This window comes from Bacillus rossius, chromosome 7, assembly GCF_032445375.1.
Source record: "Bacillus rossius redtenbacheri isolate Brsri chromosome 7, Brsri_v3, whole genome shotgun sequence".
Taxonomy (NCBI): domain Eukaryota; kingdom Metazoa; phylum Arthropoda; class Insecta; order Phasmatodea; family Bacillidae; genus Bacillus; species Bacillus rossius.
Genome location: NC_086335.1, coordinates 58993 through 85156, shown reverse-complemented (window position 1 = coordinate 85156; position 26164 = coordinate 58993). Strand labels below are relative to the sequence as shown.

Here is a 26164-nt window from a genome sequence, read left to right as displayed (position 1 = left end):
GGTTGTCAGGGCCTGCACCAGCAGGAGGGTCTTCATTGAGGGATCGGTGGCTGTGTTGGCAAGGAGCATGTAGGGCTTCATGTGTGCCATGAATGCGGCGAAGTTGGCATCGCGCAGGAAGTTCATCAGGTCCCGGAGGTCGGACATGGCGGATTGGATGCCAGCACAGTCGCCGAGGGAGCTTGGGAGTGGGGGGGTGGGGGAGGAGGGGGGGTGGGAGCTGGTGTGTGTTGCGGTACGATGATGCGTTGTGCGTTGTTGTTCGCCGCCTGTGCGAACGAGAAAGTTGGCACCACTGGCCTCGTGGGTGCGGGGGGTGGTAGCAGTGGGTAGTGAGCTGGTGTTGGCTGTGTCGCAAGAGGCTGCGCGAGTTCTGCGCGCGAAGACGCCTGATCCTGACGGAATTGCACATACTTCAGGTATTCGGGGCAAAGTTTGGAGTTCCCCTCGTGCACGCCATTTCCCTTGCAGTTCGCACAGTTGGGATTTTTGTTGAGGTTGGGACAGGCGGCGTATGTGTGGGGCCCGGCGCAGTGCTTGCATTTGGTGGCGAGTCGGCAGAAGTTGCGAGTGTGCAAAAACTTCCAACAGTTCTGACACTGCGCAACGTCTCCGACACGTTTGCGGTATTGTGTCACTTCAACACGGGTCATGTTGATAGTTGTGAGTGACGTGAGGCGAGGGAGGGTGTCATTCTTAGCGGCCGTGACGCTAAAGAGCGGTAGTGGCTCCTCCCAGGTGTTGGTGGGATCGGCAGGGTCCGCGCATTTTTTGTGGAATTGGTAGACGTCCAAGATGGTGTACCCACGTGCCTCCAAGTCTTCTCTGATTGATTCCGTTGGCGTGGCGCGCGGCATGCGGACAACAACTTTCTGAGGCAACTCAGAGGCTGTACAGAAAGTGTAGTACGGGACTGGCACTGAATCAAGGTATTTTTTGAGAGATTGGTATGCCTGCAAGTGTTCGCACGCGATCTGCAGGCCCTCGCGCACGAGAGAAATCTGCGCGGCCCCTGGGGCGAGAGATCGCATGCGAGCCACTAGCTGGCTGTAGAGAGACTGGTCTGGAACGACCAGCCTGAGCGCGTGTTTGCGCGGTCCTGAGGCACGCGGGGTGCGGGTGGAGGGGGCGGCTGCGCCCTGATTGGCCGGAGCTGGAGCGGGTGGAGAGGGGGCGCTGGAGGGCCCTGCCGTGGGTCGGGACGCGTCTGCCTCCGCGAGCGTGGCGAAGCGATTTGTAACCGCGATTTCAGGTGGCCTGGCTGCTGGCGCTGTTGTTCGCTGCCGTTTCCGCTGCGTGGTCCATTCAGCTTGTCGCTCCTGTTCCTCCTCTCGCTGCTCTGCTGCATTCTTTTCTTTTTCCTGGAAGTGCAGCCAGGCCCTGAATTTCGCCATGTCGCTCGCGGGGACCATGAGCGGCGCGGAGTCGGTAGGAGGGACAGAGGTGGTCGTGTCCATGTTCGTGGGTTCCTGGGGGGGTGCGGTGTCTGATATGGTGTGGTCAGGTACCTGTACCTGAAAAGTACCTCCCTCGTAGGAGATTAGGGCTGCGCCAGGCGGAAGGTTGTCCGGAATTGACAGGGACGGGATGTCCTGTTCCTGCATGCCACTGGCCCCTTCCCCAGCCGGCCCCAGGGCGCGGGTGTAGGAGGGGGGGGGGGAGGTTGCTGGAATGCCTGTCTGTTGCTTTAAGAGCGTGTGGTCTGTCAAAAACGTATCCCTAATCGCTGTGAGGGGGCTCGCCGCTGACCCGAGCGGGCTAGGCTCGAGATGACCTGTCGAGTTGTTAAAAATTAACTCGCAGGTCGGCTGCCACCCTCGTGTCCACGAGCTATCGAAGCGGTGCGAAGCGAAGAAGGAGGCAGGGCCGCACTCCGACGATCCGAACAGCTCCGAGGTCGCGATGAATCTGACCTCCCACCACTATGCCAGGATATATATATATATATATATATATATATACCATCTGGTTTTCGTCTGCTGTAGTCCACTATCTTGTTTTCGTATAATAGAATGCGCTACCATCATGTTAGTTAAATTTTTTACCTGCTAGAGTGAAGTAATCGTTTATTATTACTGTGGCACCGCCATTTTGTAATTTGGATTACATCTTGGAAATTCGTAATTATTTAGCGATGAATTCTGAAAAACTCCAAAATTCATTAAATAAATTTGCAATTAATATGATGATTGATTAGATCGACTGCTGTCTATGGGTCGATCCTTGACCGATGCAAATATTTTAATTTTATGTAAAACAATACTCTTTTAATAAATCAAATTCTAAATCGTAAATGTAGCCAGTTCTTCATAAATAAATCTTTAGGAAGTCTCTATGTCTGCCATCTTGGATGTATATAATTATTTAGCTAGAAATTTGGGAACACTCTCAAAATTCATCAAAAAAATCACTCATAATTTTACTGATAGAATTCCTTCCCTTGCTTCAATCCTTGACCAATGCAAATATTTTAGTTTTATGTTAAAATATACTTATTTTATAAATCGTGTTCAAAATCCCAAAGGCAGCTTAGGTTCCTAGTCTACCGGCCTTCAGTAAGTCGACATGTAACCATCTTGCAAATTCGTAATTATTGACCTAGAAATACGGGAAAAAATACATCAAAATATTCACCTATTAAAGTAATGATTGGTGCGATAGATTTCCGTCATTGGTGTGATTTTCGGCCAGTGATAAGCATAAATAAAGCTTAAAATAAATTTTATATTCTGTTTTTAATACTTTTCGTTAAGTTTATTAATTATTCACTCTAAGAAAACAACTCTAGACAAAATAACTGTCCAACGAATTAAATATGGTGTCGCTATGCCTAAAATGGAAGTCTAATTTTTCGATACTTATAATACATTCCGACCAGTCCATGTAAAATGCTATACATATAGGCCAAGTATCTTAGGACCACGAGACAAAATCACAATCAATGTCATTTTTATAGACCAACCAAACATTTCCGAACCACGAGACCAATCATGTCCTGAGTACAGACTTAATAAGCAACAATCAAAAAATGAAGCACAATTGGCAGTATAATCAAAGAAAAGGAAGCACAATCGGAAGCACAATCAGTGAAAAGGAAGCACAATCGGAAGCACAAGCACAAGCAGCTCTACATCTCTATCCAATATGATGTGGTACTAAATCCAAGATGGAAGGAGATATAGCTCATTGATTGTGCACTCTGTGCGCGTAAATTGACATGTTTTTAGGTACATCATTCTACACTTCTCCAGCCAAAATGGTGGGGTACTGAATACAATATGGTAGGGAAAAGAACGCATTAAAGACTTGCCTTGGGCACTCTGTGTGTGTAAAGGAACGTAAACTATCAGACGGAAAACCAATTAAAAATGGTGCTTCCTAGCTGTTGACTCTTGTACTAAAGATGGTGGCGCACTCTGGTAAATCATTTTTGAGATTTAAATGTAATACACTCTGGTATATGACACTGACACGAAAGATGGCCAACAGTGTTGCTATCTGGTAACAAACCATGAATTAAATATGGCTGACTTGTGCTATCAGCTAATTTTTGACATTTGAATTTGGCGCCCTCTAGCAGAAGGCACTAACTGTAAAGCTGGCCGACTGTGGTGATATCTGTCAACATGTTTTTTTGTTAAGCTAAAATTTGGCACACTCTGGTAGCCTGTGCTGGAATTAAAGGTGGCACCCTCTTGGAAACTATTTTAAACATAGTACTCCCTGCCATACATCACTATTGCTATTGGCTTAATGACATGCTTTTAAGCATACATATTTAATTATGTTTTCCTACCTCAGCATGCTGTAGCGTCCCTCTATTTGGTGCTCGACCACTTCAAGAGGGTTTTCGTACAAAATAAAATTCATTGGCGACAGTGGCACAACGTCCATTCAAGCTTTGGATTTAAGATTGCCCCAGCAGATGAAAACAAGACGGTGGGCCCCAGCAGACGACAACAAGATAACGGCTTAGGTTGAATTAGAATTTCGAAAAGTCGAATAACAATACAAGATTGTGGCCATAATTAAAACTGTAATGGTGACATAACACACATAAGATGGCGACCGTAATGAAAATTGCAATGGTGATGTCACAAGATGGCGAAAGGTTCTAGAAAAACAAAATGGTGGAATCTAAAATGGCCACTGTGGTCAAAGGTGAGTCTTCCATGCTGTGCGAAGGAGAGTTGTGTGTAGGCGTCGCTCCTGAAAGTGCTCGGTTTAGGAAGGGAAAAAACCATGACTTGAAGACGAAAACTTGTGAAGAAGCTGAGTGAGTGACAGCCGATGTTCATGTAATATTTTTTTTTTTCAAAATTCCCAGAACTTGAGATCTTAATTTGTTTATTTCATAAAAACTTTTTAAATACCTACATAGAAATTTCAAAGTTTCTTTATACAAGAAAATCAGGAAAAAATCTGGTTTCCAGACATGTTTTTAGTTTTTAAAAATATTTATCAATGCTACAGTTGTAAGTGAAAACATTCAAGTGTATCTTTAACATTGTACGAGAGTTATGGTACAAATACCACAGTTTTAGGACAAATCCCCATTCAAATTAATTATAAAACGATATACGATAATATCGTACAGCTAGCAGAAATCATCGCATAAAAAGTTACCAGCGAGAAGCAAAAAAATAAACAACCTCAGTGGCCTTCTTAAGGAACTTTTAATTTCAATTCGTCTACTGTTTTACTGTTTTTTTAACTTCAACTACCAATAACGTTTTTTTTTTTTAAATCCTTCAACTCAGTTAAAATTTCAAAGTAATTACAAAACAAAACATAATAAGTGAAAGTAAATTATTTAAAACATAAAATCAAAAGGGCTTAACTGCAAAGTAACCAAGAGAACAACAAAAATTGGTAGAAACATAGTTAAGACTTTTAGAAACAGTTATGCCGCAATCAAAAATTAAAAATATTAATAAAATAAAAATATATAAGCATAAGAAATTAATAAACCTTCAAAAGTATCTAACTACAAAAAATTTTGATGACACTCTGGAAAGTTTACAACATTTTCTCCTTTTTCCCCGACCCCCTCCCCCAACCACCCAATCATTTTCAATCATTTTCAACCATTTTTTGTTAAATTAAATACTTAAAGCGCTATAGCGAAAACAAAAAGGCATAAGTGCAAAAACTTTGGGAATTAAGTGAAATTTGAAACACACATAAAAACCATATTCTGAACATATTAGCCCCGAAAAAAATTAAGTTAACTCAATATTTCAGGTATTATGCATAAAGACAGATATGACAACATAAATGACAACAACAAAAATACAAGAATGCTCAAGAACAATTCACCCACGACAAAGGAAGAAATAGAAGTGGACAGAATCACCGACATATTAAACAAGAAAAGGACCACATAAGAAGAAGAAAATAATTCCTAACCGAGACCGAGCACGAGTAGGGAGCAGATCTCGCATTTAGTGAATTAGTAGAAGTAGGTGTAGAAGTAGTACGTGTGAGTGCGAGTGAGAAAGGTAGAATATCTGAAACCCCATCCCCCTTTTCAAGGGGATCTAAAATTTTGAGAACACCACCGAAAACCAAATCATCAGATACTTCAGAACCGTCAGGAATCCAAAAAAAATCCAGATACCTGGTACCAACCAACAACACCAGAAAACACCGAAGAAATCAGGAAAAATAGTGAATAAAAAAATGGTGACAAGAGGAATCGAAACGGAAAAGATATCAGGAAGAAGACAGTGAAGAAGAAACCCAAAGAAACCCAAGACAAAAGAGCAAAATCACAACAAGAAAACCTAACTCAAACATCATTTGCAGACTCAATCTCAAGGATAAATACATTTTCAAAACAAATCAAAACCATAGAAAAAACCATCAAAGAATCTAAACTAACCATTTCGACCAAAAACCTTGTTTCCGAAGTCATCGAGGAACTTCAGGAGACAATTTCGGAACAAGAAATAGAAATCACCAAGTTAAAATCAAAATTAGAAGAAAGACAAGACACCGAAAAAAAAAAAACTATGAAACAACTAACACATGCCTAAGTTGCCCCCCTCCCCCCCCCCCCCCCCCGAAAATACAGCAAAAACCAGTAATCATCAAAATTATTATTGAAAATAAGGAAAAACAAGTAAATCGAAGCAGCGAGGTCACAAAAAACAAAGTTATCACTAGCATCAACCCATTAGCAGAGAAATTACAAATAAACAAAATCATAAGACGAACAATCAGGCCATCATTCTAGAATTACCGACGAGATCCAAAAATTAATCCAAGACAAGACACCGCAGATGAATGGCAAGAACATCGAGAAGACAAAACCCAAAGTTATAGTCTACGAAGTCCCAGCACCAATCAACAAAGAAGAGATCAGCTAGAAGATCTACCATCAAAATTTAACCGATTATACAACTTTCGAGAAATACCTCAAATCCTCTAAATTTTGTTTCGAAACAAAACCCAAAGGGGCCACAAAAAATGTTATCCTAGAAATAGACCCAAATTTGCTTAACCACATCATTGGCAAAGGTAGAGTAAATATTGAGTATCGATCTCATAAAGTAAAAGAATTCATCTCAGTAATGCATTGTAACAAGTGCTTACGTTTCGGCCATACAGATAAAAGATGCAGAGAGGAAAAACACTGCTGTTCCAAATGCGCACAACAAGGTCACACGGACTCACAATGTAAGGAAAATGTAACACAATGTATAAACTGTATTAGATCTAATAAAACGGAAAAAGCCTGCAAACACAATGCCAAAGATAAAATATTTTCAATGCTTACCCTGGCGAGAGCAGGGCCGCTGAGAGAATTTGTGGGCCCCTGGGCAGCTGGGGTAGTAGGCCCCCTTCCTATTTTTTTTTGCATACCACTACTACGTAGGCCTATGCCATACAATATATATGGTATCGTAAAATTACATCCTTCATTTGAACATACATAACGATTTCCTAGTTAGGCAAAAAAGAGAGCATTTGCATGTATTATCTCAGTGCACTTTTACATTGTTAATCCATCAAAATACAAATAATAATTAATTTTGATGTATATATTGCTAAAAAAAACAAAAAATCTTAACTAGTAATCAAAATTTGCATTATTATATGAGTGTTTAAAATACATAAGCATAATAATTTATTCTGAATGTAATTATTATTAAAATAATGTAAAGTAATAATCAATTTTATTACTTCGGAAACATCAATCACACTGAACCACGTTTCATTACATTGAAAAATTTGTAATACATATTAATTATTTATAATGTTCCAGGGACGTTGGAACGTTTTCATTAATGGGGGGGGGGGGGGGGGGGGGGGGCGAAAAGATGTATCACACTTACCTCAGTCCTAGAGCGGGGGGTCCGGGGGCCCTCCCCCGGAAAAATTTGGAATTTTAGATGCAAAATTGTGCTATTTAATGAGTTACAGAACCAAAATATTAAATATACCATTCCAAGAATTTGATGACGTAGTATGTATTAAATACTACTCTGACAGTAGGTGTAGTACAATTTAAATAAAATACCATCTAAGAATTTGCAATCATTTTACAGTATATTGACAATCATAAATTTGATTTTCTAATCAATGTGATCACCAATGCAACGTTTGTAACTACTGGTTGAGAAAAATACTACTAGGACCAAACATTTATTCTGGGTAAAGGAGGGGGGGGGGGGCAAAATGCTACTCTCGCCCCCCCCCCCCCATGCATAACAGCAAGGGGGCGACTCGCCCCTGCTGCCCCCCCCCCCCCCTTCCCCTGTTGCGACGTCCCTGTAACGTTCCCATTTCTGCTACTAAGCAAGTATTTTGGTGTGAACTGAATGTTACAAGTACCTTCTGCTCGGTTAGGTTATTGGTTATCGACTGTAGTTTTAGGAACACACAAAACAATTATATATATATATATATATATATATATATATATATATATGTGTGTGTGTGTGTGTGTGTGTGTGTGTGTGTGTGTGTGTGTGTGTTTGTACAAGATGTTTTAATAGCAGGGGGAAAATATTTTTCCAGCCATTTATTTTCCACTTCCCAGCCTGGCACCCGGGCCCCTAAGGCTACCGGGCCCCTGGGCATTTGCCCCTTTTGCCCCCCCTTCTCGGCGGCCCTGGGCGAGAGTAAGAGTGAATAACAATATAAACTATACAAATAAATAAAACCAAAATCTGTAAGCTAGTTCAGGCCAATCTTCAAAACTCCAGAACAATCACACTAGACATTAATTCAAAAATAATAAACGAAAATTATGACAGCATTTTTACAGGAACGTTATTTGTATTATAATAAATTCACTAACCTAAACAAAAACTGGCATGTGTCATACCCTAAATTAGAAGGAAAAACCTGAACAGCAATAAATACACATAAAGAAATCAAAACACTGCGAATGGAACACATTAAATTAGAAGAAATCACAGTTATAATATTAAAACTAAATAATTTTGAATAAATTCTAATACCTCCCTTTCAAGATTTTGAACACATACTAATTGAAATTTAAAAAAATACTCATAAATCATAAAGAAAAACCATGTATCATAGCAATAGCCATGTCAATCAGAAAACAAAAAATTCGATGCCACCACTTGACCGAACGTCTTCCAATGGCATACCGTTCTTTCATTTGATCAAATCGATCAACTCCACCCATGTTAGCATTATACTGCTGTACTACTAATGGGCATGGTATTTCTACTGTCGTGCCATCTTTTTTTTTCCCTTGATACTACTGTCGTATCATTTGGTTTATGAGAAGTTGAAAGCAGAGTGACTGGTTTGTTGTCCATCCATTTTACTGCTGCCACATGACCTCTGGTTTGAAACTGAAATTCGCCTCTTACAAGTTTTGCTTTCTCTTTCATAAATTTTGGCAGCCTTTTTCTATTGCATCTCTTTGTTCCACAAGAATATAGCCCCTTTGAGTAAAGCACTTTCATAAGTTTATATGTGGTAAAAAATTTGTCAAACACTACTAACTTCTTGGAATGTTCTACACTCTTCACCAATGTAGTCACGACTTTTTCACCTAAAGTTTGTCCACATTTATCAGATCCACTTGTTTTTCCAGTATATATGTCAAATTGCATGATGTAACCGGTTTTTGAGTCCGCAAGACACCACACTTTATAACCTCATTTTATAGGTTTTGCAGGCATGTACTGCTTGAAACTGCAGCGTCCTTTGAAAGGAATCATGGATTCATCAACGGACAAGAATCCTAAACTATCGTATGCTTGCATGATCATAAAGAAAAACCATGTATCATTGCAGGAGATTTTAATGCAAAACATTTTGGCTGGTATTCTAAAATAAACGATTAAGAGGCGAGAGAATTTTGACATTTATAGAAATAAAGAAGGTAACATTTATACACATGATAACATACACGGACAGGATAACTTAGATATGACTTTAATATCAAAAACCATAGAAAATAAAATAAATAACTGGAAAGTAACAGAGAGCATAAGCGATCATAATACAATATCCTGGACCATTGATAACAATACACCTAACATAATAAAAGAATTGGTTAACAATTGGGACCAAGTAAAACAACAAATTAATAATAACCTTATAAAAAATAGAAAAAACAGACATATAAGAAAATATAAAACATTTGCAAGATCAGATAATAAACTCATCCACCAAAAAATATAAATATAATGAAATAGAAAATAAAACAAACATTTGGTGGTGGACCAAAAAAGCTAGAAAATTATAAAATAATAGTTCAAATTAAATCAGACAATATAAACGATGTTGTCAATGTGAAGCTAAACAAATATATAAAGAAGAATTTTAAAAAATTAAGAATAAATTTAAAACAAGAAATAATACAATACATACAATAATACTTGGCAAAATGGGAATGTGTCGTTTTGCCTAAAGGCGTTTTGCCTAATTTTAGGCAAAACGCCGTTTGGGCAAAATGCCGTTGGGCAAAATGCAGTTAAACAAAATGCCGTTAGGCAAAACGCCGTTAGGCAAATCGCCGTTAGGCAAATCACCATTAGGCAAATCGCCTTTAGGCGAAATGACTTTAGGCAAATCGCCGTAACGAATTCATGTTTAGGCAAACCGCCGTTAGGCAAATCGCCTGTTACTCGGCAAAATTTTGTAATAAATTAAACAAAAAAAAAATATTTGGAACTTACCAGACAAAATAAGTAGGGGTAAAGTAAGACGAAGTGAACCTATAAACAGCATTTTCATTTACAATAAATATACAGACTCAATAGAATAAATACGAGTATATATAAAGAATTATTAAACCATCTATTACCATTACAATTAGGAAACGAAATAATAAACGTAAATCCCACAGATATAAACATAGATAATAACACACAAGATAATCCAATAACCATACAAGAAAGTACAAGAGCAATAAAATCTTTTAAAAACAATTAAGCCCCAGGAAACGATAAAATAACACTAGAAGTGATCTTAAAAATATGGTCAGAAATTCAATATAATCTACAACAAATTTATAATCCATGCCTAAATGAAGGAATTTTCCCCGCACATTGTAAGATAGCAGAACTGGTACTTATATATAATGTAAATAATAAAAATAAAACTAAACATAACTCATAGAGACCCATTTGCCTATTACCAGTTCTAGGAAAGATTAAAAAAAATTATATATTAAATAATACCAACAATTAACACTTAATTTCACAATAATCAATTTGGCTTCTGAGAACATATCTCCACTGAAAATGCTATCAATAAATTATCAAACAATATTAAAAACATACAAAATATCCACATTATAGTAATATTTATAGATATTAGCAATGCATTATCAACAATAAACTTGATCAAATGAAAAAAATACATTAAATATACTATCATTTAATTTAAAAAAATAAAAATAAAAATATCACAAAATAACTTTTAACCAAAATTCTACAAGTATTAACCGCATAATGAATCGAGGATGCCCACAAAGCTCAATTTTAGGCCCAACATTCTGGAACCTAATAATAAATGATTACCTGAGGATATTTAATGACTAACACAAAACAGAAGTGATCGCTTTTGCAGATGATCTCTCACTTATAATCTCTGGAAACAATAGGAAACAAATAGAACAAAGAGTTTAAAACATTTTACACTTAACAAAAACATGGATGGAAAATCAAGATCTTAAAATTTCAGCCGAAAAACCCATAGCATTACAAGTTAAAGTAGACCTATATAAACGCCCACTCTGTATTAAATACGACAACATAACTGTTAAATGTGTTAAACAACTTACATACCAAGGAATCGTATTAGATATTAAATTAAACTTCTTAACCCACATAAAATATAATACTAACAAAACAAAACTAGTTTTCTCTCGTCTAAGTCAAACAATCTGAAAATATAGAATATAATAAAAGGCACCAAAAAAAAATTTATCAAACACTATTTAAGAATATTATTCAATATGCAGCATCCACCTATGACATTCGACTAAAAAACACATACACATAATCAGAACCCTTCGAGCAGCTTAAAAACATAATTTAATAAATATAACAGGCATCTGTCCAACAACATCATACGTTTCTAACTTTATCATAAATAAAATAATTCCTATAGACTATGAAATAAAAGACCATAATATAATAAACTTAAAACATAAAAAGAACCAATCGAAGACAGAGAAGACACGTACACAATAGTATAAAACAATAATATATATATAAATATATATCTTTGTAAATTATGACCAACCACATACATAGTTTAAAACAATTTAAAAAAATTGGTTGTCTGTAAAGTTGGTTTACGGACGATAGTTTAACGTGACAACGTCATAACAAAACATTGATGAAATGATTGCATACTTTTATGAATAAAATTGAGTCAATTTTTATTGAAATATCACTATTTTGTATGGATACAAAGAAGGAGTGAAATAAAATCTACAATTTAATTGATAAATTTACTTTTATTTGCACTCATTAATTCAAATATGTTTATAACTTTAACGAAGAGATTATTTTAACTATAACTTTTATACGTGTTTGCTATTTAACTTATTCCAATCTGTGTTATTCTGTTAAGGATAGGACGATGACAGCGTAATGGGATAATGTGCGTAAGGGGACACTTTTTCGTGGGTGCAGCCGGCGTTCATCGATTTATTAGACGTTGTCACGCCAAAAATACATTTTTAATAAAAGCACAATAGAATGGAAGACGAAATAAAAATTACAGAGAACAGTTACACCACCAAAAATCACATTAAAAACATACAAAAATGGTATAATAATCCCATACACTTAAATAAACAAATAATACAACTAATAACAGGTCACGGACAATTTAAATACTGTTTAAAAATATACACTCCATAAAATTAATGAAGACTCATTCCAGTGCGAAACAGGACAAGACACGTACCATGTAATATACGACTTAACCCTATTTAATACCCAAAGAAACCAACTAAAAACATAACTGTTAAAACATAATGAAACATGGCCCCTAAATAATCACTAAATTTACGACAATAATATTTTTGTAGAATTAAGAATATTTTTTGGATATTGATATAATACAATAAAATCATTAAATAATGACCTTGAGAATTAATACATCACACTACATTTAGTTTAATAATAACAATTATAAATGACACACATGAAGATTGGACCCTGGACTAAATAAAACATAAAATAAATAATAATACTCATTGTTTAACCACATATATATGTAACTTGTTTTAAGTATATTTATCCGACTTGTAGTCTTGTCTTGTGTTTGTCTTACTGTTATAATCAATGTATTTTTTTTCTTGTTATACAAATTTTTAACCTATAATATTAATTTTCATATATCTTATACTATGTATTTAGATGTCCATTTATAAACATATTCCTCTCTGTGTCTTATTACCTAAATTTTAAAAATTTTGCCACTCAAAAATACTCTACCTCATAAAATTGATTTGTTGTTTTGTCCTGTTTTAAAAAGTAAATTTTATTTGTTATTTTTTCTCTTTTAATATTACAAATACTCAATGTTAATTGTTAAATTTATATTTACCTCCTCTATGTGTCTATATACATATATGTTACTTATTCTAAATTCTAAAAATGTTATAAATGAAGTATAGATTGAAAACATAAGAAAAAAATAAAATTAAAGAAAAGATAAAAAAAATGGAGGGTCCGGGTCGCCGGGCAGCAACCTCCACGTGGTCCCCGCGGGAACCGGACGCCAGTAGAGGTCTCTCTGGCGGAAGGAGTGGAGGGACCGCGGAGGCGAGTGGCTCCGTCGGCGTGCGACTGTGTGGAGGCACGGTTTCCAGCCCAAAAGCACACCTTGCCGCAGACGGGGATCCGACTCGCGACTCCGTGGGACGCCAGAAAGGCTGACTCTGCTCCGACTTTCATGAAGTACCGTAGTTTATAGGATTTCTCCTGGGCTCGAGCCCCTGAGTGCTGGGAGAAATCCCAAATGGTTCGGGGACGAGTTCGGGAGAAGGCATTAATAGTAAATAGCTTTGCATCATCTGCTCGTCTCGAGCAACAAAACAGTAAAAAAAAGGGGCGTCCCGGCTAATTGCTGCCTTCCGACTGGAGAACGGGGGTCCTTCAGGCACCTTCTCCAGCCGGACCTACCGAGATCTCCCTGTCCGGGTCCGAATACAAAACTGAAATAAACGAGAATAACCAAATAAATCACTAATGTATGGCAGATGGCAAAAGTAAATTTAAATAAGTAGTAAATTAATGAACAACTTTTTATTTTTGAAGTGACGTCAAATAAATCGATGAACGCTGGTTGCACCCACGAAAAGTGTCCCCTTACGCACATTGTCCCATTACGCTGTGTCCCGTTACGCTCCTTGTATGCTTGCGCCGCAGCTCTCTTCCACTCGATTGGAACAACCATCGATTTGACTTTTTCGAGGCACATTAAACTTGAAACACTCCCATTCGTTTTCTACTTTTCCTATTATCGTCCTATCCTTGTGGGGTGTAAAAAATTACCCCGTGCGGGGGCAAACAGCCCACGTCCATCTCTACCTGCACCGCCAGTTACAAGCATTATTTTTCAACCCCGCTAACCTTGACTTCGCCAAGGTCACTTGCGTAAACGCAGTAGAGACGCAAAACTAAATTACAAGTTTGATTGGGTGTGCAGTAGGTTAATGCAGCGTTCAAAACAATTACATTATATGCAAACATTTAAATTTATTCCCGATAAATTAGAATACATGAACTACAGACAAGTAAAAAAAAAAATGTGAAAAACGACATAAAATTTACAAATGCTATACGTGACGCCCGGCCGTAGCGATCACGTTAGCCGCGGCACAAAAAACCTTGCCATCGCATGAGTCTAAGTCTGTCCATTGCCGCGCGAGGGAGGGGAGGGAGAGTCCACACGAAATCTTGGCTAGCGTCCCAAAAACAACCTCTTCTTTCACCATTAATAAAATTAAAGTTTTACTTACATTGGTGCTCGCCGTGCAGTAGAAATTTACCAAACTGTACCGCCTCTGGTACCCGGGCTGTAGACTGGGCGTAGATGACCATGTTGCACAGTCAAATGGCGCCGGTCGACGCACTTCGGGGCGTGGTGGATTAACACTCGCGACTTGCGAAAAAGTTTAAAATCGTTGATGCGAAATACGTTCCCGTACATTCCAAATTATCAAAAATATAATGCATCTGATGCTGGCCGCGGCAACGATAACTCCGCGTAGCAGTGTCCATGGTTAACCGTTCATACCAAAGTGTGGGTCGCGTCCCAACTCCCGAGCACGGAGTTACTCTGGGATCTCATATTCACAACTGACCCGCCGTCGGTCAACGCCCGCAAGCTTCTCTCGACTAGACTCGACTCTCCTAAACGTCCGCTCGCCGCATACGTCACACTCCCGTGACGTCATCCACCTCCCTCCGCTAATTTCCCCCTCTCTCATGCGTGGACAAGTCCATTCAGCAGGGGTCAATGGCCGCACGGTAAACCACAGTACTTGATTAAATATTAACTAAAACTAGTAAAGACTTATATAAAAATAAATATAAAACATTACTTAAAAAATTACGTTAAAATTATAATTAAACATAATAAACACTAAACATAATCACATGAGACACGCGAAGTGTCTCATCCTGAACAGAATAACACAGATTGGAAGTAGTTAAATAGCAAACATGTATAAAAGTTATAGTTAAACTTATCTCTTCGTTAAAGTAATAAAAATATTTGAATTAATGAGTGCAAATAAGATTAAATTTATCAATTAAATTGTAGATTTCATTTCACTCCTTCTTTGTATCCATACAAAATAGTGATATTTCAATAAAAATGACTCAATTTTATTCATAAAAGTATGCAATCATTTCATCAATGTTTTATTATGACGTCACATTAAACTATCGTTCTTAAACTGACTTTACAGACAACTAATTTTTTCATTTAATTTTAAATAAATAATTACATCAAAATTATCAGGAATTTTAAAACCCCAGAGGGCTAATGTTATGAGGGGTCCAAGATTATCTTTCTTCTTGTGGTCAAAGATCAAGTCAAATTCAAGATGGAGTATGGATTAATGGATTAATCCAAGATGACAGGCATCATATAAGCAGGCGGGCGGATTAACGGATTAGCGATTACATCGTAATACAAGATCGCTGCTGTATTCACGATCCACCAGTTGTCTTGAAACTCTATATTACTTACTACTCTTAAACGTTCTGAAGTGTATGTTTTAAAATTTCGCCACCAACCAATTTGTTGGTGACATGTAAGTCTCGATCTCAACACCTGAATAAGAAATATCCTAAAGAAACTCCTTAGGTCAATAGTAATCATTTTATTAATTAGTTATATTATATATTTAGTAATACAGTAATATTCAAAATAGTAAATTAATTGAAAAGTATATAAATTCTCATTTAATCATAACTATTAAAATTTCCTTTTTTGTTAAATGTTACATAATTACTAATTTTTTATTTGTTTAAATTACTTTTTAGAACCCAGTCTTTTGAACATGTTGAGTACGTATATTACACTGTAGAATCAGGTCTGATCATACACACATTAGATGGAAAACCACCCATAAGTTTTTATTTGTACTGTCTACTTATTATATAATTATTTTTATATAATATTTATATGTTTTCATATTTACACCAAGATGTATTTTATGGGGTTCATATATAACCAATTAATGGTCAGGAACTGGTAACCATCGCACACGTTGGAAAATAATATATAACCATTTATGATTTTGTTCGTAGATCATGGTGCTTTATTATTTATGGGCTTCTCAAACCATCGTAACGATTCATGTCATTACTATTACACAATGTAGCATAAAATGTTGAGGTGCAAAAATAATCAATGTAATAATAAATTGTGCCACATGTATCAGACAGTATTTAGGTTAATATGTTTGTACCTCCATAAGAACAACACATTTGATAATAATAAATTTAAAACATTACATTACACAGTGTTTAGGACATCTGTGACATAACACTTTTGATGAAGATCAGTACTCAGTGGTGTGCGACAGGCCACACTCCCATTGGCGACGTCTGTATAAAAACACACCGTCCCCTTACACTTTCACCTTTACTAATAGTAGTATGGCTAGCCCTTTATTTTATACCTCGCCTCTTCATTATTGACCTAAATTTTTTAAGTGGAACAGCTGCATAATCAATGTTAAGGTGTATCATTATATATAAATGTTTCGTTCATTTAATTTTTCTCAATTATGTAGTTAAAAAAAACTTTTCTAAGTTACTTATTGGGAGAGATGGTGCGTCTAGGTACATTACCGATACCATGGCATATGTATGAAAATATGGATTCCACATATTAAATCACCCCAAGAAATCTTCGGTTGAAATAGCTTGATGGCAGTCATGTTAACACATGTTTAAATGTAACTTTGTCAAAACATTAAAAACCAAGGCAACTCGGATTAAGTTGTCAGAATAATTATATTTTTTTTTTTTTACATCGCCAGTGGTTTCTCTCTATCGGGGTTCTTCTACGGACCTCCCTAGGCCCTCATTCTTTGCTGTTTTCTTGAGGGTATTCTTTTCAAATTACATTTCCTGACCACGTATGGCTGAATAATTGTTGTTCATTAATTATACCAAATTATGTGTAGTGTATTTCCCCCTGGTTAATATATGTACCTCTCCCACACCACAACCATCCCTATCATTGTCTGGTATAATAGGAATACTTGCGTTTGGAACATTTTTTGATCACATTCTTTAGCTACTTCACTAGGTGGTGGCAATTTCAGTTTTCTGAAACATATTTTTCAAGTTCCAAATGTGATGTCACGTACATTTAAAGAGAAAATGATTTATTGAGCGGTGACAGGCATATATATACACACTGAAAGGTAATGGGGTGATAGGCCCAGACCTCCCCGAGAAAACACAAAAATATTTAAAAGTTATATAATAAAGACAAATTACCACTTAACTTGTTGAATACTTACCGTATTGGTCCGAATATAAGGCGACCATTTTTACATAAACGAGAGATGCAAAAATTGGAAGTCGCCTTATTTTCGCACCCAAGACGTCAGAACCGCAAACATTAGTTCCAAGCTGAAAGCTACAGTAGAAACATTGTTTAACAAAACGTTCACGATTTTTTATATTAACTAAAACTTTGTTACCTCACACGGGGAAAAACGATAAATCCACCTAATATTGCAGTAATTCACAATTGTTTGAAGTTGAAAATTAAAATATTTGTTCTTGAGTAAAAACGTGAATGTTGAAGCATCTCAAAATGGCAACCTTTTATTTCACAATTCATATTTGTACTTTGTGTACAATCGCGTGTTAACATTTACGGTAATTTATCTTCAGATTTTTAATGGAAATATTTGTACTAAAATATCACAGTTATTTTCAGAACGATTGTTTACTTTTTTTTTTTTTTTTTTTTTTTTTTTTATATATTTAAGTGGCCTACAGCTTTCGCCCATAGCCAAAGGGTTATTATATTCAGCGTGAATCTCAATTTCCTATTCGTTATCAAATATTAGAATATATAGTTTACACCCATGCCTTACCCGGGACTCGAACCCAGGACCCCTCGCACCGATGCCGGTGTGCATCCGACTACGCTACGGAGGTCGGCCGATTGTTTACGTTTACAAACATTTCGGATGTAATGTTTGGAAATTCACGGCTGCCAACTGTCTTTCCACAATATTTCTTTGTTGTAAAACGAACATTGCCGAACACGCACGAAGACGCCATATTAACAGGAATTTGGTACGTTGCTTCAAAAGCTATTTTAATAATCCACTCTTTATTTATGTAAAAACCTTTCATAATTATAATAGATTATTCTTTCAAATTCATAGAACAGACTCTCTCTGTCAGAGAGTAATATGGACAAATATACGCGGTCACGTAACCGAAGTTATTCATGGCCGTAAGCTTCATCATGTCAGCTAACCACTTGTTTTGTTCCGGCAAGATGCATTCTTTGTTTGCTTTTTTTACGTTTAACACACTACTAAATAGTAATAAGCCTTGTTCTGTGGTAATACGTAGCTTAAGTCAAACGGATAGTTAAATGCTGTATTTTAAGAGTGATTAATAGCCATTGTAAAAATTTTAAATTCGTAGATACAGTAAACTGTGAAAAATGAACAATCACACATCGGTGGAACGGCGGGGAATGAGCTCTAGACAAATAAACAGCTCTGAAGATGACAATTATGCAGCTTCATTAGAGTAAACATACGAAAAAATTTCTAGTGTAATACTTAAAAATGTAAATATTTTCTAATTGTTTTCTTTTGACTTTTAGGGTAGGCCATTCAAACTTATTTTAAATAAGTAATGTGATAAATATAAATTAATTGTTATACATACATGCAAAAACGATTTATCAACACAAAATGTATGTCTAATGAATTTTCACATTAATTTCTACCAAACATTATTTTTACATTTGTTTGGCCTCCTAAAACTGCAGGTCGCCTTATATTCGGGGTCGCCTTATATTCGGGCCAATACGGTATTTATAATTATGACTGTGAAGAAGTACTATGGTAAAACTTTTATTTACAAAATTCACAATGGAATTTTCCAGTAGGTATCTAAGAATAGAAAAGTTCCCCCCCCCCCCCCCCCCCCCAGAAAATCAATCCTGGTTGCGAAAGTTGACTAGTACATGCAAATAGCAGGTGAGGTAATGAGGTAATGCTAGCGGCACTACGGCTCTGTGTGCAGCCGAGGGGCGGGTGCGAGGCGTGCTGCAGTTCGAGCTGCACGCCACCCTGGCAGAGATGGCGCGCAGGGCAGCTGGCCGAGGAGAGCTGGACCACGTGGAGCTCAGCAACTCTCTGCTGGCAAGTGAACCTTAGATAACCACATCACATGTTCTTATATGTTTAGTTTCGCATTTTATTGCAATGCAATGTCATTTAATGTGTCTCACGGAAGGTTTTCACACGAAAGCCTAAAATGTAATTTTTTTTAAAAAGTAAAAGTGTTTTGCTAATATTAATTGTTAAAAAAATCCAATAGCGAACTCAAACATATTTTTACATGGAAGGGAGTGTTGCAATAATTTAACAAACCACAAACCCTATTACAAACACATTAAGTAAAAGAATTGAAACAACAGAATTCATAGTACGTAACAAAAACAAACCGAAAACTACAAAATCCAAGGGAAAATGTAAGAAAATAAGAAGAACCAACAGAGTAGAATCCAATGGAAAACACTATATAACTGCAAGAACCAACCAGAGATTGATCCAGCTATGATTTAAGAGAGGGGATTCATTATTATTTGAAAGAAAAGCAATACCACAATTTTAACTGTTTGCGTAATCGGAAAAATTATACAAAGTAAGTTTTACCAAGCAATATTCAAAATTTTTTATAAAATTTTTCACATCTTATATGGTTTTATATTTATTTCATTGAAAATATGTATTTGTAAAACAGTATTTTAAACGAAACCCCGAACAAAACAAACAGAATCTAATGTAAAACATTAGAAAAAGTAACAAATCATAACTGACAGAATGCAATATGAAACACTAGAAAACATAAGATAAAAATGGAAAACAGCAAGAATATCAAAGCACAACACAATAACAGAATGTATTTTGATGTTCAACGAAATTTATTTACAAACAGTTCAAACACCAATAGCATAATTCCGACTCATATGATGCTTACTATCTTATCTGCAATTAAAAATTGAATTTTAACACAATTTGATATTAAAGTGAAACAACACTCATAAATCTTAATAGTGGTATTCTTATGTTAGTAAAAATACACTAATCAAAATTTTATTTTAAGCATAATATCAAGTTCTTCTTCATAAATACTTTTAACAGGGTAGGTACAGATATTTTATTTAGCAGATCACAACATTTAATAATATGTACAAATTTACAATACTTTATTGTCAGAAATAAGGTTCATTTGTTAAAACCAACCAAAACAACTAGCTTAAAGATGCCATAATCACCGTTTCTGATACTATAACTCTTGTAAACATTGAAGAGTATACTGGCATTTACAACCTATATTAAATTGCACAGTTTATTTTAAAATTTGAAGCAGAATTTAACTGACCTCTAAAAATCACTTTGAATTAAAAAATATTTTAAATTAAAATCACGAATAAAAATGAAGCCAGCAAATTCTACTTAGTGCAAACCTATCAGTTGCATTGTCAATTTTTATAGGAAAGTCTTGATGATTTGTTTACACTTTCACTCTGTACTCAAGCTAGCCTAAGGGTCATCAAGTTTTGTTGAGATATACATAAAAAATGCCATCCATTGGGGTGCACTCACAAATGGTACTTAGCTACTGAAGAGATACCTTGTTCTACTAAAGAACGTTCTAGCCCACAGAACATATCAGGTCCGGGACATTCTTCAGGCTGAGGATTGTCACCGCCATCTTGGATATCATGGTTACCATCTTGTATGACCTTGACTTACTCTTGACCTTGACCTCGGTGGCCATCTTGGATCTGCCTATTTGGAAGCCACCATTTGGAACTTAACATTCACCATTTTGTTTTCTAAGACTTTCCAACATTTTGAATTATGATGCCACAATTGCAATTTTCGTTAAGGCCGCCATCTTGAAAATCCATTCTAATATCAGATTTTTTTTAAAAAAAAAATTAGAAATTTGTAAAAAATTAATTAAACAGATATAAATAAAATATTATTAAAAACGCACCTACATACTGGAGCTCGGAGTCCTCAGTTCAAACCCAGAGAGGGCAAAAATAGAAATGGCAACTGATCCTTCCCTCATGGTGACTGCTGGCAGAGCGACCCCCACCACTAATACCATAGCATATACAAACTACCCTCTACACCCCCTACTCTACAAACCCTTCAAACCCCTCCCCATCTGCCCCTTTCTCAAAAATTATTTTTTCTTGGAATTTTCCCCTCCACATCTTACCCTTTAACCACAACCAATTTTTTTCTTTTCTCGCAGTGAAACCCCCACCACCTTTTAAACAAAAAATAGTACCCCTCTCCTTTCCGACATTACCACCCAATTTTCTTGCCCACAACCACTTCAACCTCCTTTTAGGCTATAAATACCGACCCGATGACCCAGAAGCCTTCAGTTACCTGCGTTTACCGCATCGAGCGAGATCCTTTCTTATACCTGCATCAGCTTAGTGGGTGCATATAGTCGGACTTTGACTTTATGCGTACAGCTGGACTTAGCTCAATTTACTCATCTGACAGCCGGACTTAGCCCGATTCTCACAAATCAAACAGTTTTGACTTCCTGTATTCAGTCAGATTTGTTCGAATCTCACATTTCATCCGGTCAAGATACCAAAGAAGACTTGGCTCTTACGTCTCATAATACTAGGCATTACTGGTAGCAGGTTTAGTTCAGCATCAATGCTGGCCTCCAACCAGGTGCCCAGTCCATTTCTTTATTCCTGGAGCAAAATTCCCGTTTTTAGGGAAAATTTTCCGTTTTATTTATAAAAATTAAAAAAAATTAAAATTCGGAATGTCTCCAAAGACTTTTGCCTTTGAAAAAAAACCAACTTCCCCAGTGAGGCTTAAATTCCTCATGACAAGCCTCCAATAAGCCTATGGTGGGTAGATTTGACCTTGACCTTAAACATTAAATCATTCATTTTCGACCAAAAAGATCTGAAAAAATTTAAAACTATATAATAAAATAGCTTAATTCAAATTTTTTTGTAATTTAATCGATTTCGATTCTCGGTTTGATTTCCGGCGAAAGTAAACACATTATTAATTAATGAAAAATAAAAAAATTATAATTCTAGGCTCCAACTGCACCATTTGCTCCAAAAGCTACAATACAATACTGCAATTGCTCCAAAACTGCAATTGCTCCAAATGCTCCAAAGATCCAAATGCTCAAATTGATGCAAGTGCTCGAATGTTCCAATTGCTCCAAAGTTCGATCAGCTGAAATTGCTCCAACTGCTCTAATGGGCTCCACGTGCTCCAAATGCTTAATTCTCTAATATAAATGTTGTTAGCCTATTTTTCATTGTGATCAAATCTTTCCTACTAGAGTTTCGCGATATTTTTTCCCAGCGCCACAACTGATAGCCTGCTGTGTTCCGCCAGGCTAGTATTAGTCATCATTTTTCTTCTTGCCTCGGCCACGAACGCGACAAGTAACAGTGTCCGGCTTCGTGACCAAAAGCACTTTACTGATCATACTCCCAGGGCAGCCCACTTCCCAGAGCTCAGCTTAGGTTAGCAGCACCAGTCATACCCCATTCTAATGTTCCAGGGTTGTCGGGCACGTATCAGCGCCCGGCCTGACATTCCTCACGAGCCAGCAGATCCCCTCCTCCATATTTTCCAGGAACTACATCCAGAACAATGACCGGGGCCATTAACCTCCCTAGCCTTCGAGGACATCTCGCTGGCCGGCGAAAGGGCAGCTTTCGCCATCTCGTGGCGAAGATACAAACTTCATTACTCTAGTTCGTCGCTTGAACCAGACTTCTAGTTGCTGTCACCACACCTCTCCCTAGTTCCTCTTTTCCCAAAAGAGTGCGCTTCACTTGGTCCCATAAGGGCAAAGCTTACACTAGTCCACCTTGCGATACTTTTGCCAACTAACCCAGAGTGTGTTTTCCCTGCACACCGATTGAGTACGCTGCCTTTCAGCGCGTGTGACCTCCGATGCCCCTTAAGTTAGGCTACCTGTCACCTTCATTGTTGTTTTCTTTTGGTGGGCAGGACAAGCTCTCGGCCACCATCATCCAGCTAATCAGAGGCCAGTTCCCCGCTCCCTAGGCCTCCGGGCCCCTAACGCAAGTTCTTAACTACATTGATGGATTCATCCTTATGTCGTCACCGTGGTCATATCTCTCCGTTGCTTATCGCTCGCGACTTTATTTGGAAGCATTCTGGGCGTGACTAACTTAAGGGATGTGATCCATAGAGTCAGGGAGTGATCCCTAGTTTTTTTTTTAATTTTCTAGATTGCTAGTCGTTTTTAGTTCGGATTACCTTGTAATCCCGTAGCATGCATCGCGCGTGGCTACTGCGAGCATGAGTGTAGCTCCAGAGGGAGTGATTTTCTTCATTCCACCCCCTAACTTCTCGATTCTTGTTGCTTCGCACTTTAACTTCTACTCTTGACCACTGGAAGCCCATCCCCGAATTCAACCAAATATTAAAATTATTTATATATTTTGAAGTACTCTAAATAATATATTAAATAAAAAACTATTTCTTTTAAATATTTTAGTACGTGTAAGATATTTGTTTTTTTTTCTTAGTAGATAAAATTTTTATGTAAAAAATGAAAATGAATTTGGTAAAAGAAAAGTCTTTAAAAAACATGTCATATATACAAAAAGTTGTATTATAAGCCAATAAAAAACAACCGATAAAACCCAGCGAAGCGGGTACTTGCAGCTAGTATTCTTATAAAACACATCACATCTACTTCAAGAAATACAATAGTTTTTTTAAAGCAGTTTTTGGAACGTAGTAACACCCTAAACATGAGCAGACACTGTTTCAGGAATCCAAGCACTTACTCACCGAAGCCGTGTTCCTTCTGGAGTACGAGCCAGACTCTCTACCGGAGGGCCAGGTCGTCATTCAAGCCAAGAGGAACCTTCAAGAAATAGACAACCTTCTCCAGAGCATTCACGACACCATTGGCGACAGTCCTATGTGAATCTGAGATTTTAGATTCCTGTGTTCATGCCTTGCACTGGCACACATTTCTGTATTCATTTAACTGTGTTTCAAACTGTGTTCGTACATTTATACGTGTTAGCAAGTATTAACTATGACCGAAACTAAAGAACTTTATTTATCAATGACTATGAAAAACATGTCATTTGAAAGAAAACAAAAGATTCCCGTAAACTGCATTTTCATGCAGATACAAAATTAAATACCTGTTTGTAACAAACTACAGTTTTGATGCATAAATAAACAGCCAGAAATTAACATAAATAATATAATTTGTGATAATAGCCAGCCATTTGGTTCACATTATAGCTGAACCCTCTTTAATGATTTCAGAAACAGTGAGGCCATTCCCCCACTCCGCCAATCTAGTCACCCATGCCGACAACCCTTTAGAGAAGACTAATATATACCTTATAAAGGGGCAAAATTTGTTATTTTTAATATTATCAGAAACATTTATTACAACAAAATAATAAAATCAACAATTTAATTTTTAAAATTATTTTATTTCTACAAACTTCATTCTTTTTATAATTTACATTGTACCAATAAATAACAAGACAATGCTTTACAACATTAGATTAGTGAATTTGCATAGATAAATCTGCTTCAAAGCAAATTTAAAATTTTATTATTTTGACATAATTACTGTGAATTAAACTTCACCTACTCCATGGACATAGTATATTCGGTTCTAAAACTTGTAAACATCTCTCTTTCCCTTTTCCATCTCAAGCAACTAGTAAACATACACATCATGCTCCTTTCCCCCTTCCTTTTATAACTAAACTTAACCGGTTCATGAATTATTCTAGAGGGTTCAGTTATGATGAATACAAAACAGATTGATTTTTATTTCATTAGCTTAAACATCACTCTATTCAATTCTTTGATAGTTAGTTCGTTTACCAACTGCATTACAGAGTATATCATTTTAACATAATTTTGGTTCAAATATTGTTTCATGTCTACTCCAAAATTTAATTGGAACCTCCTTTCTTCATTACTTACTAAAAGCTGTGGCAACCTTTCCTACCAAATGTAACATGATAACAATATATTACATAATGTATAGAACTTTGAGTTTTTCTATATGAAGAATGAATTGAAGAATAAATTATAATTAAACTTTATAAAATAAAAGTATACAATATTATTGGCGTATTTTTTATAACACAAATAAATGTATTTCAGGCTATTTACTGATTAATTATAATATAGTTTAATAAATTATATTAAAATTTTATTAAAAATAATCAACAGTGTAGCAATCTCAGCTTAAATTCTGAACTTCTGCATCACAGAAAGGAGACCAATATTATAAGGTACAGCAAAGACCCAGTAACATGACAAAAATGCAGTAAATTGCATACTACATCCTTCATATATAGTAAAATCAGAAATAAAATTCTCTTGAATCATTTGTTTAACAAATTAAGTATGATTGTCCACCACATAAAAAAAAGTAGTGTTGTTCATTATTTATATAAACATTATGGTTCTCTAGTAAAAATAAATAAGAGTTTTAAAAAACTAAAAAACACGCTTTTATATAAAATCCAACTAAAAATTAGAAAATAAATTTTAATAAATTTAATTTGAAAATAATGTATTTTATTTAAAAAAAACCGTGGGGTGCATGGTGTCAATAGTTAAAATTATTTTACTGACAGATATGAGTAGAAGGATTATCATTTTGATAATATATTAAAAAGCACCCCACGCTTTTTTTAAATGAAATACATTTTTTTTATTTTACACTATTTTCAAATTAAATTTATTAAAATTTATTTTCTAATTTTTATTTGGATTTTTTTATAAAAGCGTGTTTTTTAGTTTTTTTAAAACACTTATTTATTTTTTACTTTTTGGTTTTGTTTATTTATAAAAGCGTGTTTTTTTTAATTTTTTTAGTTCTAA

The 26164-nt window shown here is 36.2% G+C and overlaps 1 protein-coding gene across 6 annotated transcripts in view; it reads left to right on the top strand.

The window, feature by feature from the left end:
• The window catches only part of LOC134533628 (SET domain-containing protein SmydA-8-like), a 106678-nt gene extending 80741 nt beyond the window's left edge, over positions 1 to 25937 (top strand). For 4 of the 6 annotated variants that reach the window (XM_063371120.1, XM_063371119.1, XM_063371118.1 and 1 more), the window contains exons 7-8: positions 19263 to 19381; positions 24066 to 25937. In XM_063371120.1, the coding sequence (XP_063227190.1) occupies positions 19263 to 19381; positions 24066 to 24224 (278 nt within the window). In that variant the 3' untranslated portion in view covers positions 24225 to 25937. The remainder of the gene's footprint in view (positions 1 to 19262; positions 19382 to 24065) is intronic. The other 2 variants (XM_063371124.1, XM_063371122.1) reach the window with 1 other exon arrangement.
• Positions 25938 to 26164: the final 227 nt, after the last annotated feature.